Raw genomic sequence first — 18012 nt, forward strand, 5'->3', positions numbered from 1 at the left:
GCAGGTACCTCATTCACAACAATTTGAGAGATAGCCTTTCACTTTTTTTTCCTTTATTGAATTCGATTCCCCCCGAAGGGGGCGGGCTGGCAGCAGCTTAGTACGCCACTCTTCAGCCTACAGACTTTGTTTTGAAAAGGTGAAGATAATATAGAATAAAAAACAGGCGATAAAAATGGAGACTGAAAGGTTAACATGGCGAAAAAATCGTGGAACTTAAAACATACAACAAAGGGATGATGATGCTAATAAAATACATATGAAGCAGACAGGTAAAATAATAGACAGACAATTTTAAAAAAAACACCGCGACAGTCTGGTTTCTGTTCGCAAAAGACATAAAATTCACACCCAGCAACAGCACACTTGTAAAGACGAAACAACACTGAACATTCACTGGAACACTGCACTAAAATATGACATACCACAGCCGAGAGCAGGTGGGGGGAAACTGGGCAGATGATGGGAAAATAAAAAAGGGGGGAAGGTGAGGAAAAGCGAAGGGGGGGGGGGGAGGGGGGAAAGGAGCAAATGGAGGATTAGGACCCATAAGAGGGGTCGGGGGTGTTGGGCAGACGCAACAGGGAGTGGGGAAGGCAGAGGATGGGAATACAAAAGGACTCGGGGGGGGGGGGGGGTGGAGAAGGGACGTAGGGAGAGGTTAGGTAGGGAGAAACACAGGATGGAATGGGGCAAGAGGGAGCCCAGGGAAAGGACGGAGGAAAGGAGGGGGGGTGGGGGGGGGTACTGTATCGTTTTTTACGTTGTCTTCAGCCATTTGTGCATACTGTTACTCGTATTTTAAATGTTTAATTAATTTTACAATTAACACACACACAGACACGACCAGACCAAACATCTCACGAAATAAGCGTCAAACGAGAAAACTACAAAGAACGAAACTCGTCTAGCTTGAAGGGGGAAATAGGATGGCGCTATGGTTGGACCGCTAGATGGCGCTGCCATAGGTCAAACGGATATCAACAACGTTTATTTTTTTAAATGGGAACCCCCATTTTTATTACATATTCGTGTAGTACATAAAGAAATATGAATGTTTTACTGGACCACTTTTTTCGCTTTGTGATAGATGCCGCTGTAATAGTCGCAAACATATAAGTACGTGGTATCACGTAACATTCCGTCAGTGTGGAATCGTGTTGATGTATAGCTGCTGTGATCAAAATGCCCAACGGGGGTGTGCTATGTATGCTGTTCAGTATCCTGGACGACATCATCCCAGTGTCCGGACCGTTCGCCGGATAGTTACGTTATTTAAGGAAACAGGAAGTGTTCAGCCACATGTTAAACGTCAAACCACGACCTGCAACAAATGATGATGCCCAAGTAGGTGTTTTAGCTGCTGTCGCGGCTAATCCGCACATCAGTAGCAGACAAATTGCGCGAAAATCGGGAATCTCGGAAACGTCGGTGTTGAGAATGCTACATCAACATCAATTGCACCCGTACCATATTTCTATCCACCAGGAATTGCATGGCGACGACTTTGAACGTCGTGTACAGTTCTGCCACTGGGCACAAGAGAAATTACGGGACGATAACAGATTTTTCGCACGCGTTCTTTTTTTGCGACGAGGCATCATTCACCAACAGCGGTAACGTAAACTGGCATAATATGCACTATTGGGCAACGGAAAATCCACGATGGCTGCGACAAGTGGAACATCAGCTACCTTGGCGGATTATTACTGATGTCAGATTATGTAAGGTCATCACAATCTCAAAGTCTATTTTATTCTTATTTTCAGTCAAAGTTTATATTAAAATCACCTAAAACTATAATATCCTTCACTTTTGAAAGTAACCTGACAGAAGGAGTTCCATTGAATGCAGTAAAGTTTTTATATCACCTGAAGGAGACCTGTAGACAGCCAACACTATTATTGGGTGGAATTTAGTTATTATTTCTGTGGCACATGCCTCAAATTGTTGTTCCACACAATATATCTTAATATCTGTAGCTGTCCTTAACATAAATTGCTACTCCACCTTTATCTTTACTTTCCCTACAGTAGTATGTTACTAAACTATAACTTACTATAGATGGCAAGGCACATTTATCAGTAACATGGTGCTCAGTTAAGCACAAAATCTGAGCATTATTTATACTGTCCTTTTCACAAATGTTAATAAGGAGTTGATCCGTTTTGTTTAAGAGGCCCCTTATATTTTGATGAAAGAAAGAAATGCCTTCCTCTTGCTTTTTCATTCTATTAGTGCTATTACCTGACTGAGAATCCATTGGAGTCTGTCTTGAGACAGGAGAGAGGAGACACTTGACACTACCTACTGTTGTCCCTTTTTTTCTTCAGGCTCACACATAAAAAATCTCTGAGATGAGAAGGAGACTCAGCATTTCTTCTGTCCAACAGCCTTCTATTTGTTGTTGTCGATGGTGATGCTGTTTCTGACGCTTCAAATGTTGGATCTGCCACTAATGCTATGTTTTCTTGTGAACTTGGAGCCTTCTCGTTTTTCTTATTTTCATCTAAAATAATATTTGGATGATGAGGAACAGTAGTTCTTTTGTCGTTGAAATCGATGTCCACTGTTAGAAGGGAGACAGGAAAAGTAACTACTGGGGTAGGCAGTATTACTGTTAAAGAGAGCGAGACCAGCCTAACCAACAGTACACAAGTAGAAAATGTATTTAACAATCATTTCTTAAGTGTAGGAGAAAAAATTGGTGAGAACAGTTCAAAAGAAAAAGCTAGGCAGTACACGGAAGAGACTGTTTTGAAAAAATTTAGTCAGATTAGGTTTCACCTACCCTCCCAGGAGACACCTCCTTATAGTAGGCACCTTCAGTGCCGGGCGGGAGGGTTTGCGTGCTTCGGTGAAGTCGAGAGCTATGCTGGCGGTAGCATAGCTACTGGCAGGGTCACCCAAGCCGGATTGATCTCGACAGAGCAGCCAGACAAAGTGTGTCCCACAACATAGGGCAGGGAGGGCTCTAGAGGCGTAGTGAAGCCAGCTTCCCTAGAGGAGTAAACCTCATACAAATCCTGGTCCTCCAGGTTGGGGGTTGGGCATGGGGCTAATAATCCCATACTGTAAAAAAAAAAAAAAGAATATTACGGAAATTCAACAGAAGCCTCGGAAACTGGATGGAGAGAAACTGTCACTAACAAATGGCAACAGAATGGGAAAGATGATGAAATGGAATAGAGACAAAGTGAACATCCCTGATGAAGTAAAAAAATGCCAAGTAACACTAAGCAGAAAGCTGAGCAAAGAAGAGACCACAGTAGGAGTAATTGAAAAGTGGAACAGGTTTGAAAAAGCCATTAAGGATGCTGCAGAGGAAATAACAGGCATAAGAAGGAACAGAAGAACCCAGGAGTGGTTTGATGAAGATTGCAGGTCAGCAATAGAGGAAAAGAACAGGGCAAGAACAAAAGTGCTACAGAGAGAAACCAGAAATAATGTGGAACACTATAGAGAATTAAGGAGAAGAGCTAACAGACTGTGCAAGAGAAAGAAAAGAGAGTGGAATAAGAAGAAATTTCAAGAGCTAGAAGAACTATAGGAACAGAGTGAAACAAGAAAGTTCTATCATGCCATAGGCAAAATGAAGAATAGATTCCAACCAAAAACAATGGCCTGTTCCAGTAAAGATGGGAAAATGATAAGAGAGGAAGAACCGATAGTGGGAAGATGGGCAGAGTATTTCAAAGATACACTAAGCACCAGCCTAGAAGATGAAGAGACAGCTGCACTGGAGGGAAGAGTGGAGCTGGAAGTAGACAATGAAACTTTTGAGGCAAGAAAGCCAACACTGCAAGAGGTCTCCCAGGCTGTGCACAAGTCAAAAAACAATCGAGCCCCTGGGGAAGACAGCATAATTGCTGAATTAATAAAAACTGGTGGTGAGGCTGTAATAAAGGAACTGCACACATTAATATCAGATATATCGGAAACAGAAACTATGCCAGATAATTGGAAAATTGGAATAATAGTCCCCATTTATAAGAAAGGGGACAGAACAGCATGTGGAAACTATAGAGGTGTAACACTCCTAAGTACAGCTTATAAGATCTTCACAAGTATATTAAACGAAAGGATACGGAAGTGTGCAGAAGGCATACTAGGGGAATATCAGTGTGGCTTTCGACCAGACAGAGGAACAACTGACCAAATATTTGTGATAAGGCAAATGATGGAAAAGTTCTATGAATATGATATAGATCTGCATTTCTTATTCATCGATTTCAAACAAGCCTTTGACAGCATAAATCGGCAAGAACTATACAGAGTACTGAAAGAAGTTGGTATATGTGCTAAATTAATAAGATTAATCAGAATGACAGTGACAGAGACAAGAGCAAAAGTAAAGGTCCTTAGCAGAACAAGTGAAAGCTTTGACTTTAATAAAGGTGTGAAGCAAAGGGATAGTCACTCCACTGTCCCATTCAACATAGTCCTGCATAGTGCTGTAAATAAAATCAACAAAAGGGGCACCATATTCATGAAAACTAGCCAGATATGTGCATACGCTGATGACATTGCTATAGTAGGAAGAAATACCAATACACTCCTAGAAACATACCGGGCAATGGAAACAGAAGCCTTAAAAATTGGCCTCATAGTAAACGAAAACAAAACAAAATATATGGTAATGTCACAATCTGAGGCCAGAAGAACCCCTAAAAACCTAAACATCAGTGGGAAATGCTTCAATGGAGTGTCCTCTTTTAACTACTTGGGAGCCCTAATAACAAATGATAACAGTATTGGAAAGGCTATAAGGGAAAGAATACAAGCAGGAAACAGTGCTTACTTTGCAAATATGCAGCTTTTCAAAAATAGCCTTGTTACAAGAAAAACTAAACTGCTAATATATAATTCCCTAGTCCGCCCAGTTATCACATTCGGCTCAGAGGTATGGACGTTGACAGAACACGATAAAAATGCTCTAAGAAGCATTGAGCTGAAAATACTACGCAAAATCTATGGGCCAATAAGGGAGGAAGAAGGCTCGAGAATATGCTACAATGCCGAATTACAAGAGTTTATACAAGGCAGGGACATAGTAAAATTTGTGAAATCACAGCGAATACGATGGCTAGGACACTTTGAGAGAATGGCAGAAGATAGAATTCCAAAGAAAATGATGAAAGGTATGATCCATTCAGTCAGGTGAAAAGGGAGACCTAGAAGAAGATGGATGAGGTAATAATGGATATCTCCAATATGGGAGTCCGGGGGTGGAAAAGAGCAGCAAATAACCGAGAAGTGTGGAGGAAGATTGTTGAAGAAGCCAAGGCTCACCAAGGTCTGTAGAGCTACTGAAGAAGAAGAAGAAGAAGAAGAAGAAGAAGAAGTTTCACCTAACAGACTCTTGTGAAATAATTAACATGATTAAATCTCTGAAAAATAAATGCTCTGTTGGAGTAGATGACATCTCTAATAAGATATTAAAACAATGTGGAGCAATTACAGTTGATGTTTTGAGTCACATATGTAATGCATCACTAACTCAAGGTATTTTCCCAGACAGGTTAAAATATGCCATTGTCAGGCCTCTCTACAGGAAGCGGGACTCCACAGATGTCAATAATTATCGGCCAGCATCCGTGCTTACAGCATTCTCAAAAATCTTCGAGAAAGTAATGAACTCAAGAGTGGTTAGCCATCTCAACAGTAATGGGATACTTAGTCAATCACAGTTCGGATTTCAGAAATGCTGTTCCAAGGAGAAAGCAATATACAATTTCACTGTCCACATAACAGAGTCTTTAAATACTAAAATGTCACCAATAGGAATCTTCTGTGACTTGTCCAAAGCATTTGATTGTGTGAACCAAGACATTATGTTACAGAAATAACAATTCTATGGTATAAATGGAATAGCGTATGAGTGGTTTAAGTCATACCCACAGAACAGAAAGCAAAAAGTTTCCTTATATGGGTCAAGTGATTTAAATAAGTTTGACACTTCATCTGACTGAGGTGAAATTACATTAGGTGTTCCACAGGGTTCGGTTATGGGTCGCCTTCTGTTGTTCACATATGTGAACGACCTCCCTTCCTATCTGAAACAGGCAGCTGAACTGACACTGTTTGCTGATGAGACAAGCATAATTATTAATCCAGTAAAAGGAACTCCAATTGAAAATGATACAAATAAGGTCTTTGGAAAAGTCATTAATTGGTTTTCGGCAAATGGACTTGCTCTAAACTTTGAAAAAACACAGTACATCCAATTTTCTACTGCAAAAAGTACAGTTCCTTCAATAAATATAACACATCAACAGAAGACAGTAGACAGGGTTTGGGTGTACATATGGATAAGAATCTTAATTGGAAAATTCATATTTTAGATCCCCTAAAGCGACCAGGTTCAGCAACTTTTGCGATCAGAATAATTGCCAATTCTGAGGATATAGACATTAGTAAGCTAACATACTTTGCATACTTTCACTCTGCTGTCTTACAGAATAATATTTTGGGGTAACAACATTTAGACAAAAAGTATTCACTGCTCAAAAGAAAGTGGTTAGGATAATGTGTGGGGTTGATAGTCTCACATCTTGTAGGCATCTTTTTAAAAAATTGGGAATTCTCACAACAGCCTCAAAATACATCTACTCACTAATGAAATTTGTTCTCAACAACATGAACCAGTTTAAAAACAACAGTGACATTCATGATTATAATACCAGAAAAAAGAAAGACCTACACTATTCTTTGCTCAACCTATCTTTGGCACAGAAAGGGGTAAAATATTCACATCGTAACGGCTAATGTACCATGCGATTGATCAATGAAACACGCAACTAACTAACTAACCATGTAATTAACAGTGACACTGATGCAGGGTAAAAATATCTAAAGCATGAAAGAGACATTAAATGAAGTTACATCAAACTCTCATTGAGCCATCGAGGCAGTCAAATACATAAAACAAGCATAAGAAAACTGAAGTGTAAAAAAATGAACTTAGTTGATTACTGTCATTCCACAAAACAAGCATACAAAATGTCAGGTGTACAAAAATATCGGTTACAACGCTACAATATAATATATGATAGTGTTAAATATATAATATATTGTACTGTTATAATATATATATATATATATATATATATATATATATATATATATATATATATATATATATATATATAATTTCAGTAGTGACAAACATAAAACAAATGCATAAGCAGCCAAGTTAAGAGGTACTGTGATTCTAGATTAGTCACAAAATGCCCATCAAACAATAATAAGCACAAAGTTGCAATCATCATTTGGAGAAATAACAGAGGAATACATACGAACTGAAGAAAACAGCAGCCCTGACATTCACTACTACTGTATGAAACATATTGATATGACCATGCCATCTCCATGGGAACCATTACTGTCATTTACCCACCATCTCTGCTGCCCTACAATCAACTAGTTTGCAATAAATCTCCACATAGGGCTATCAGTATTCTCACAACCAATGACTGATTATCTCTTTTGTATAGATTTTTATCTCAGATTGACAAAATATTGTGTATAGCAGTTTCTTTATATTATACACGCACTAATTTCTTCATTTGTTATTAGCTTTTGTGTAACCATTCTGTACACACTACTGTAACAAATGTTTGACGTTTGCTATCGCTGATGTAAATCAGAATGCAGTGGGCAATGCATTGGGTATTTAAGCAACACCTGCATTCCTCTCCTTAGCAGTTAACGTTCATAGAGTCTTAACGCCTGGTCTGTCCACTGCTACCACCTACCATCATCATAGGTATAATTTGTATATTAATTGTAATATATTTTATATATTAGTATATCCCTATAATTCTGTTTTCATAATTCAATATGAGGTCTGAAGATGGTCGAACAGACCAAAACCGGTAACCTCAAAACAAAAATAAAGGTTTGTTGCAGTCTGGAGTTACTGTTCACTTTAAAGTAACGAAAAACTGTTGTTCTCCAAAATAAATGTTCTAAAAATTACTAAAATACAGGGAGCTAAGGGTACTGAACCCAGATCGCAGATGTAAGAATCAAAGGACATGAACAGGGGGCAACAATTCAGAAGTTCAGGCAGAAAAAATAAAAATTTTGAAGTTTGCTAATGATATTTTAATTTTGTCAGGAACAAGTAAGGGCTCGCAAGAACAGCTGAAGGATGGATTGTTCCTTGATAAGAGAGACAACTTAACATTGAATATAAATGTATGGGTTAACAAATGCTTTCTGGAGATTTTTTCACAGTAGCATAGCCTTTCACAGATGTAAGGTGAAGACAATTATTAGTTCAGACAAGAAACATTAGATTTTGAATTTGTGGTGTTGTTGAAGTATGCTGAAGTTTAGACAAGTAGAAGAATAAGTAATGAGGCACTGAATTGAACTCGGGAGAAAAAAAGGATCCATCCTGTGGCATCAAGTTGTTTTTTTTGTGGTTTTTTATTGTTTAAGCTGAAATAACAATACTAATAGTATGAATATATACATCATTTGTCTCTATTAAAAAATTCGTCAGTGGGGTAGAAGGTGTTGGCCACTAGTAAGTCTTTCAGGCTCCTTTTAAACTGATCTTTATTTGTAACTAAATTTTTCATGCTTACTGGCAAATTATTGAAGATGAGTGTTCCTGAGTAGTGGACCCCTTTTTGAACTAAAGTAAGTGCTTTTAAGTCCTTGTGCAGATCATTTTTGTTCCTGGTATTGTATGTATGAACTGAGCTGTTTGTTGGAAAAAGAGATATATTATTTACGACAAATTTCATTAAGGAGTAAATATACTGAGAGGCAGTAGTTAGTATACCCAGTTCTTTGAAGAGGTTTCTACAGGACGTCCGTGAATTTACTCCACAAATAATACGTATTACACGCTTTTGGACTCTGAAAACTTTTGTTTGACTTGAAGAGTTACCCCAAAATATTATACCATATGACATTATGGAATGGAAGTAGGCAAAGTATGCAAGCTTTTTCATTTTTATGTCGCCTATGTCTGCTAACACTCAAATTGCAAATACAGATTTGTTAAGGCGTTTCTGCAGTTCTGTGGTGTGCTCTTCCCAACTGAATTTATTATCAAGTTGTAATCCCAGGAATTTAAGACTGTCAACCTCTTCTATCTGCTCTTCTTCGTATTTTATGCATATGCTGGGTGGAAACCTCTTACAGGTTCTGAATTGCATATAGTGAGTCTTATCGAAGTTTAATGTCAGTGAGTTGGCTTTAAACCATTTATTAATATCCATGAAAATGTCATTAGCAGATCTTTCTAGAACTACACTTGACATACTATTTATTGCAATACTTGTGTCATCTGCAAACAAAATGAACTCTGCTTCTGGCAGTGTAACTGATGAGAGATCATTAATGTACACAAGAAAAAGCAATGGCCCTAAGATGGATCCTTATGGGATACCACATGTAATTTCTTCCCATTCTGATGATGACTGATGACTTAATTCACAAGTCCCTTTTACTGACACCCTTTGTTTCCTGTTAGTGAGGTATGACTTGAACCATTTTGCAGCACTGCCCGTGACACCATAGAATTCTAATTTACTTAAAATGATGTTGTGGTTCACACAATCAAATGCCTTTGACAAATCATAGAAAATATCAGCTGCTTGTAATTTGTTATTTAATGAATTAAGTACATTTTCACTATAGGTGTAAATAGCCTTCTCGATATCAGAACCCTTCAGAAATCCAAACTGTGTTTTGGTAATATGTTACTTGTGGTCAGATGGTTGAGCAGCTGCCTGTACATTACTTTTTCTAAATTTTTTGAGAATGCTGGCAAAAGTGAAATCGGTCTGTAGTTTGATGGTATCTCTTTATCCCCTCTCTTGAACAGAGGCTTAACATCTGCATATTTTAGCCAGTCAGGAAATGTCCCAGTTATAACTGACTGGTTACACAAGTAACTTAGAATTGTACTAAACTCACAAGAACATGCCTTAATTAACTTTGTTGATATTTCATCGTACCCGCTAGAATGCTTTGTTTTTAAAGATTTCATTATGGAAGTTATTTCTTTTGGTGAAGTGAGTGATATATTCATGTACTTGCAGCTATTTGTGAAGGCTAGTTTCAGATATTCAAGGGCATTATTTACTGATCCTGAAAGTCCCATTCTATCAGTAACAGATATAAAGTACTTGTTAAATAGATTTGCCACACTATGCCCATCAGTTACTAATGTGTCATCTACCCTTAGTGCTATTTGCTCCTGATCCTTTCTGGTTCTACCAGTCTGCTCTTTCACTATATCCCACATTGTTTCTATTTTGTTCCCTGACATTGCTATCTTCTCGTAGTGCATTTGTTTAGACATCTGAATTACTTTTTTTAATGTTTTACAGTATTCCTTGTATTTAGCTAAATCATCAGCATCGGAGCTATTGTTGGTCGACAGATACATTTTCCTTTTTGTCTTACAGGAAATCTTTATTCCTTGTGTAATCCATGGTTTTATTATAGACTTCTGTTTAATTTGAGTAACTTTTAGAGGAAAACATTTTTCAAACATGGTACTGACATTGTTCATGAATGTGTTATATTTTTCATTCATGTCATGAGCACTATAAACATCTTTCCAGTTCATATCTTTGAGCAGTTTTCTAAAACACTCAATTTTTGGTTGATTGACTACTCTCCTGTACTCAGATTTAGCAGTCTTGATAATCTGCTTAGAATTTACATCTAAAACAAGGAGCTGCATGTCATGATCTGATAGTCCATTTATAACAGGTTTTATTATATGATTTTGTTCCTTTGATTTGTCTATAAAAATGTTATCAATGGCTGTCCTTGAGGATTTAGTGATCCTAGTTGGAAAGTTTACAGTGTGAGTTAGATTGAAAGACAACATTACTAACTGCAGTGAATGTTTACTGGAAGATTGCATTAGAAAATCTGTATTAAAGTCACCAGCAATCAAAATTTCTTTGCTTCTTCCTGTTAAATAACCCAAAAGAGCTTCTAGATGATCTAAGAATAGATTATAATTTCCTGAAAGTGCTCAGTAAATAGTAATTATTATATAGGATCTGTTATGGAACTCTACTTCTGTTGCACATGCTTCTAGATGCTGCTCTAAACAGAATTTATTAATGTCAATGTTCTTGAATTTATGGCAGTTTTTGATAAATGTGGCAACTCCTCCTCCATCCATATCTACTCTGCAGAAGTAGGAAGCTAGCTTAAATCCTGAAATGTCTAACATATCTATATCAGTGGTCACTTGATGTTCAGAGAGGCAGATTATGTCAATTTGGTTAGATGAATTCATTTCATGGATACAAATGAGTAGTTCGTCAACTTCATTTCTGAGTCCCGGAATGTTCTGATGTAATAAAGGTATGTTCACTGCAATTGTGGATATAAAATTCAATAGGCATGTCTAAAGATTAATACAATAAATAAAAATGTTTATGAAAGTGTCATACTCCCACAAAAAACTCCATAATAGAAAAACTTTTTTGCCATGTAAATTATCCTGTGGAGTTCACTTAATACAAGGTACAAGGCACTTATTAAAATTTTTTCCTAAATTTAATTTACTTAATTTTCTATGAAACAGATAGAATGCTATTGTTGTGTTTCAAAAACATGCTTAACTTTTTCATAAATATAGTTATATTTTGTAGAAAGTAGCATATCTAAAAATTATTAAATTTATTTTCATAACTGTATAAATAACTTGTTTATATTATATCTCTGATTAGTTTGTAATCACAAAACGAATTCCAATTCAATTTGTATCCTTAAAAGCAGTAATTGCTTGAGAAGCTCCCACATGCTCCTGGAAGGAAGAAGGTTTTTTACATGTGTAATATACCTTGTGCAGTGACTGTGCGAAGATGCAGTGTCACTTGGTTTTTTAAAAACCAGGACCACTGATCTGCCCCTAGAGAGAGCAAAACTATTATGAAACATAAGGAGCCTAAAAGACAAGTACCTGCAATATTTAGTTGTATCATTATTCATTTAACTTCATGTTGGTACTGTTATACAGCAAAAATATTTACTGAAATAGTAGTGAAAAACACTAAGTGTAAATTATTAATATACCAAACCCCAAGGACTTTTTTTACATAATATTGGAAATACTAAAACTACAAGTATGACTGAACAGTCTATGGGTTACTGACTGTCCCAGAAGCACTAAAGTCACTGTGAACCAGCAGTATACATGGGGGGCTATTCAATCAACAAACACACCAAGAGAAAATGAATCACATGATACTACAAGTAGGTCTAGTTATTTAGATTCTAAATGATGGGGTGGAACCATTTAAAGATGTATGACACACACACACACACACACACACACACTCTCTCTCTCTCTCTCTCTCTCTCTCTCTCTCTCTCTCTCTCTCTCTCTCTCTCTCTCTCTTAATAGTTATATACGATGAATAGAGATATTAGCATGGAGAGCTGTATGTAACCAGCCTTCAGATCATAACACAGACATCTTGCTCTAGCACTAATGCAGCACAATTCACACGGTCAGTGCATGCCACAGCTATGGTGACAATACTTGCTGAAGTGACACGCATTATCTATTTGATCAATATTCCTGAATCAATAACCTGGCAACATTTTTGGGACATTTACGTACAATCACCATAAATCCAACCACCCCCCCTCCCTGCCATCTCTATCAGAACAATGTACTACAACCATCGAATACTTTAATTAACTAACAAACAGAGATACCAGTTGACGACAAATGCAAAACCTTATACTGCATACTGCAACCCCCCCCCCCCACACACACACACAAGATAACAGCAAACTGACTGCAAACTAGCATTTAACAGCCCCTTATACCAGCAACATAGTGCTGGCAGTTTCAGTAAAGGTTTCACGTGCAAACTGTCGACACCTCTACCTCACACGAGACATTTAACAACCACTTTCAATCAGTATTTCTACCAACATCATAATGCCGAGGTCTACAATAGGAAATTAACAGCTCTGTTTAGTATCCGGACAATGGCAGTCTATGCATACATAGCAAACAATGAAAAAAAAAAGTTAAACTTTATTAATCTTGTTCTGAGCCGAATTTCCGGCAACTAAATATAGGCGTATAGGCTGTATTAGGGAATATATTTTTCATTAACTCCCTGAATTCTTGGCGTATTTTTATGCCTTCGGATGTTCGAGTACTCACATTGGGATTTCCAATGTTACCTTGTATATTTTGTATCCGTAGCAGTAACACTAGTTCTCACACCTCTCATTAATTTCGGGGGGGGGGGGGGTGAGATTATACGACATGGAAAAGGATCTTTGTAGACTATAGCCTTCCTGCACAAAATTTACCATTTTTTGTACTACCTGAATAACCACAAATTTCAACAAAGATCTCACTATATGCGATAGTGAAACACAACCTCTTTCGATAGCTATATTAGCACACACGGATGATTCGTTAAATTACTTCTGAATTACAAAAGAATACAGAACCATAGCTGCTAATAGTGTGCATGATATACTGTATCACTAGTGGGCTCCAATACAGTCTGCAAGTAACGAGGCAGCACTTTCAGCATGTGAGCTACAGTAATGTTACTCCCGCCCCTCTTACCAAAACGAAATATATACAATAGTAGTAGTAGACTATTCTGAGCTGTAGCCTAATGTTGTGCTTCGCACCGTATTTAAAACATTTTTATCAAAAAACATATGTGGTAAAATCGGAAAACTGACATTAAATACAGGACGTGACCTCAACGACTATTTCTACGCATATAATGTACGTAAATTGCACTAACTACGAAAAACGCAAGGGGGTCCATTACATATTACATATGAAAGAAATGCCTTAATGCAAACGCATTACAGCTAACATCATTCTCTTACACTTAGGGCATTTACACTTTCGTAAACACACAATAGTTCCGCGGCGAAGGAATCTACAATGTATTGCTAGCAGAACACTTTTTCGCGTCATAGACAAAAAGGTTAATAGTGCGACTCAATTAGGACTTGCCACTTCCAATAATGACGAAATACAAACAACCGCCAAAACGACTCGTTTTCGGCCAATCACGAGCTGAGGACGACGATAAGTGACGGGGCTTAAATGATCGCCATACGTTCTGAGGCAGCGTCTCGAGCTGCCATCTGTTGGCAACACCGAGGAACACCGCAATACTCCAATGCTTTTTTTATTTTAGTTCGCATTGGCAATTTTAGCACCAAAATATTGCATGTAACAAACATCTCCGCAGCTACATCAATAATTTATTTCTAGTATGCTAATAAAACAGCAATAAGTACCCATCTCTTTTGATTATCTGTGAAGAATTGAAGTCGTACCCGTAAGCTTTTCTGGCAAGGTTTTATTTAGATTTGTACCTGCCACTGATAACAGTAGGCATTCGAGGGTTGGATTCCCTCACTTCCTCATCGAGGACTCGCACTGCCTGGGCTACTCTCAGGGTGTACCTTCGACGTGGAAGAGCCCCACTCGTGCTTGTCGCGTTGTTGCCCGTGTGCACGCCGTTACGCCGCTTTCACACTATACGGTTTTGACCGTACGGCAAAAAGCCGTACGGCTGTAGGTGTGAAGAAATGTATGGCGCCTTTCACATTATACGGCGACGGCAAAATGCCGCTGCCGTGCCGTGCTGCAGCCGTGTCTTGCCACTACAACAGACGGTCGCCGTACGGCAAGTTCGACAACAGTGGCCTACGTGACTAAGTGCATGCTTTCACACTGGACGGTTTTGAGCCGTACGGCGTCGACTAGTTCGTTGTAGTGTCGTTTTATTCATTTGTGTTTATTCTTGTTTACTGAAAAGTGTAGAAGAATGGATGAAATTGATACTGAACTTTTGATAACCTTGGTGGAAGTAAGACCTGTTCTGTGGGACAAAACTCTAGATGCGTATAGAGATCGTATTGCTACAAAGAATGCTTGGCGGGAAGTTTGCGTAGCACTGAAGCAAGATTTTGATGAGATGGAAGACAAAGATAAAAATGCGTTTGGTAAGTATTTATTTAATATATTAATATTACATTTAATACGTTTTAAACAGTTTTTATTTAACGTTATAAATTTTATTCTAAAAGTAAATCGTTTGTTTATAAGTAAATTACTGCTACCAGTCACGTTTTTTTTGTTTTGTTTATATTTTGCACGACGCGTTTCGGGAAATAATTCCCATCCTTAAGTGCGTTTTTCTCTAAGTTTTCATCATGTGTGGTGTCTTTTTATGTGTCAGGTCTTGCATTCTGTTTTCTTTACTGTAATTTATAAGAGAAACACGCACAAGACCTCACAAATAAAAAAACACTACACATAATGAAAACTTAGAGAAAAAAACGCACTTGAAGATCGGAATTATTTCCCGAAACGCGTCGTACAAAATATAAACAAAACGATTAAAAACGTGAGTGGTAGCAGTAATTTATTTATAAAGAAAACTATTTACTATACAGTCGCAGGCTTTCACAAACAATCTACAAAAAGGAAAAGGCTTGTTAATTTATATCTTTGACATCTGCCATGACACGCTTCCAGCATTTGTCATAAAATATTTACAAAGAGTGTTCCTTATGGCGTTGGCTGTCAGTCCTCCTCTTATGTTGGCATCTTGGGCTAAGTCTTCCAAACCAGTGAAGGATGTGGTGTCTTCAATTATAAATCCATCTCTCTGACGTACAAAATTGTGTAAAACAATGCAAGCTTTAACCATTTTTACTGCAAAATCTGGATGAACATTTAAAGGTCGGTGAAACAACCGCCACTTATTGGTGAGGATGCCAAAAGCACATTCCACATACCTCCTTGCTCTGCACAAACGGTAATTAAATACACGTTTCTCAACTGTCAAGTTTGTTCCCCCAAAAGGCCGGAGCAAATGCGTGTGTAGGCCAAATGCTGCGTCTCCCACGAAGAAGTAGGGTACTTTTGGACCTTCCGTACCAGGCAGACATTGGACGTCTGGAAATTCCAGGGAATTACTTTCTATTGACTTCCATAAACTGGACCGTCTGAACACTGAAGAGTCACAGTCTTTGCCATAACTTCCTACGTCGACATAAATGAACCTGTAGTTGGAATCCGCTACAGCCATCAGAACCACAGAAAAGTATTCTTTGTAATTGAAGTACATTGATCCGCTATTAAATGGGGCAGTAAGACGGATATGTTTTCCATCCACCGCTCCTAAGCAGTGGGGGAAATTAGCAGTACGTTCAAATCCAGCCGCTATTGATTCCCATACCTCTTTGGTCGGTCTTTGTATACATTCTTCCCGCAGTGATGACCAAATTGCTGTGCATACATCATTAACCACTTTACTTGCTGTAGAAATCCCAATTCTGTACTGGAAATGTAAGTCAGTGAAGGAACAACCGCTTGCCAGATACCTGAACAAAACGAAAAAAAATCAGTGACATTTAGTTTGCAGTGGACATTTTTTGTTACAGTTTTGCTTTTTTCTATACAAAATTAAAATGTTTTCATACAGTTTTGTTTTCTTTTGATGTAGGTATAGAAGTAATACGGAGGTGGACCAATCTACGAGACTCCTTTGTGAAGTCAAACATAAAAATTCAAGCTGCGAAAAAAAGTGGCTCAGCAGCAAAGAAAATGAAAAAGTATGTATATTCTGATCAGCTGCAGTTTCTAAAAAAGCTGTATGATGCTCGAGAGACGGAGGACAGTTTTCAATCGGAACGCACCGCCAGACTGGAAGAAGATATAGAAACGCAGGGCTCCGTCGAAAATACTGAGAATGTTTCTGGGCCATTTGATACAGCACCCACACAACAAACATCCAAAAGCGAGTGCCATACAAACAGAAAACATAGAAAACCTGATGCAATCGAAATGAAAATATTACGAGCTCTGGAAGAAGACAAACCTTGCAGCAAAATGTCATTTTTACTTAGTCTGAAGCCTCATCTGGAAAAATTTGATGAACAGGATTATCTTCAGTTTCAGATGGGAGTCCTCAAAGTTATAGAAAATATATATGAAAGGAGAAATATATTGACAGCTCAACCTCCTCCATTTACCCATTACACACCTCCCATGCCCTATAATAATAGATTTCAAGCTTATTCTTATTCACCTATGGAAAATGCTGCTCCAATATCCTCTTACCATACGCATCAGATTCGTCCTCCTCCAGCTGCACCAAACCCAACTACTTTTCTCGAACAACCATTACAGACTTCTCAAGGTCGCAGTTCTTATCAACGAATTAATAAAGTGCCACCACCATACCCTTCGCCTTCCACAAGTAGCCATGAAGGCCCACCATCAACAACGCAGTTCTACAACGTTTTTGCAGAGAGCCTGTCGCCACAAAGTGACAGTACAGTCAGTCCTGCTACAAACTCTTTGGTTTCAACTGCTGATATTGATATTGACTTTTCTACTTCATAATCTGAGCGTAATAAAAATGTAAAACACAAATAAATAAGTAAATAAACAGAACTAGTTTTTATGTATTAAATTACCTTAACGTGATAGCCAGCATTTGAACAGGTTGGATGCAATTGCGGAATTGTGTGTTTTGTCGTTGTAACACATCCTTTAGTTTTCTATGTAATTCGTCAAACGAGGTAATAGACATTCGGAAATAGTTAAAGAATTTATTTCCGTCGTTCCTCAAATCTTCAAAGAGTGTATAAAATAAACCCACTTCGTCTCTTCTCTGGTTAATGGGGTGTACCCACAAAAGACGACCTTTTCTTTTGCGGCGACGATGAAGCAACCACAAAGCAACAACTCGTTTACGGTTCATCTTGATACACACATTAAGCAAACTGAATAGACACCAACAACTGGTCACGTCAAAAAGCCGTGTAATGTGAAAGCAACACAGGCACGGCTAAAACTCGTACGGCTTTTTGCCGTACGGTCAAAACCGTATAGTGTGAAAGCGGCCTTACTGCTGCCCGCCGCCGCCGCCGCCGCCGCCGCTTGGTCGCCGTCTGTCGGTGCTCGCCGCCGCCGCCGTCGCCATCGTCGTCGTCTGTTCGCCGCCG

General features: G+C 38.2%; 1 protein-coding gene across 1 annotated transcript; it reads left to right on the forward strand.

Annotated features, from left to right (window-relative positions):
• Nucleotides 1–14819: 14819 nt before the first annotated feature.
• On the forward strand, nucleotides 14820–17407 carry LOC126212771 (uncharacterized). The gene is made up of 2 exons (XM_049940176.1): nucleotides 14820–14997; nucleotides 16506–17407. Exons 1-2 carry the CDS (start codon nucleotides 14820–14822, stop codon nucleotides 17405–17407), a joined length of 1080 nt encoding a protein of 359 aa, XP_049796133.1.
• The last annotated feature ends 605 nt before the right edge of the window (nucleotides 17408–18012 follow it).

Source organism: Schistocerca nitens, chromosome 11 (assembly GCF_023898315.1).
Source record: "Schistocerca nitens isolate TAMUIC-IGC-003100 chromosome 11, iqSchNite1.1, whole genome shotgun sequence".
Lineage (NCBI taxonomy): Eukaryota > Metazoa > Arthropoda > Insecta > Orthoptera > Acrididae > Schistocerca > Schistocerca nitens.

What these genes read in the sequence shown, in the direction of transcription:
- LOC126212771 (XM_049940176.1), top strand. Translation starts at nt 14,820, where the DNA reads ATGGATGAAATTGATACTGAACTTTTGATAACCTTGGTGGAAGTAAGA. An exon ending in CAAAGATAAAAATGCGTTTG is followed by an intron (nt 14,998 to 16,505) that starts GTAAGTATTTAT and finishes CTTTTGATGTAG; the next exon opens with GTATAGAAGTAATACGGAGG.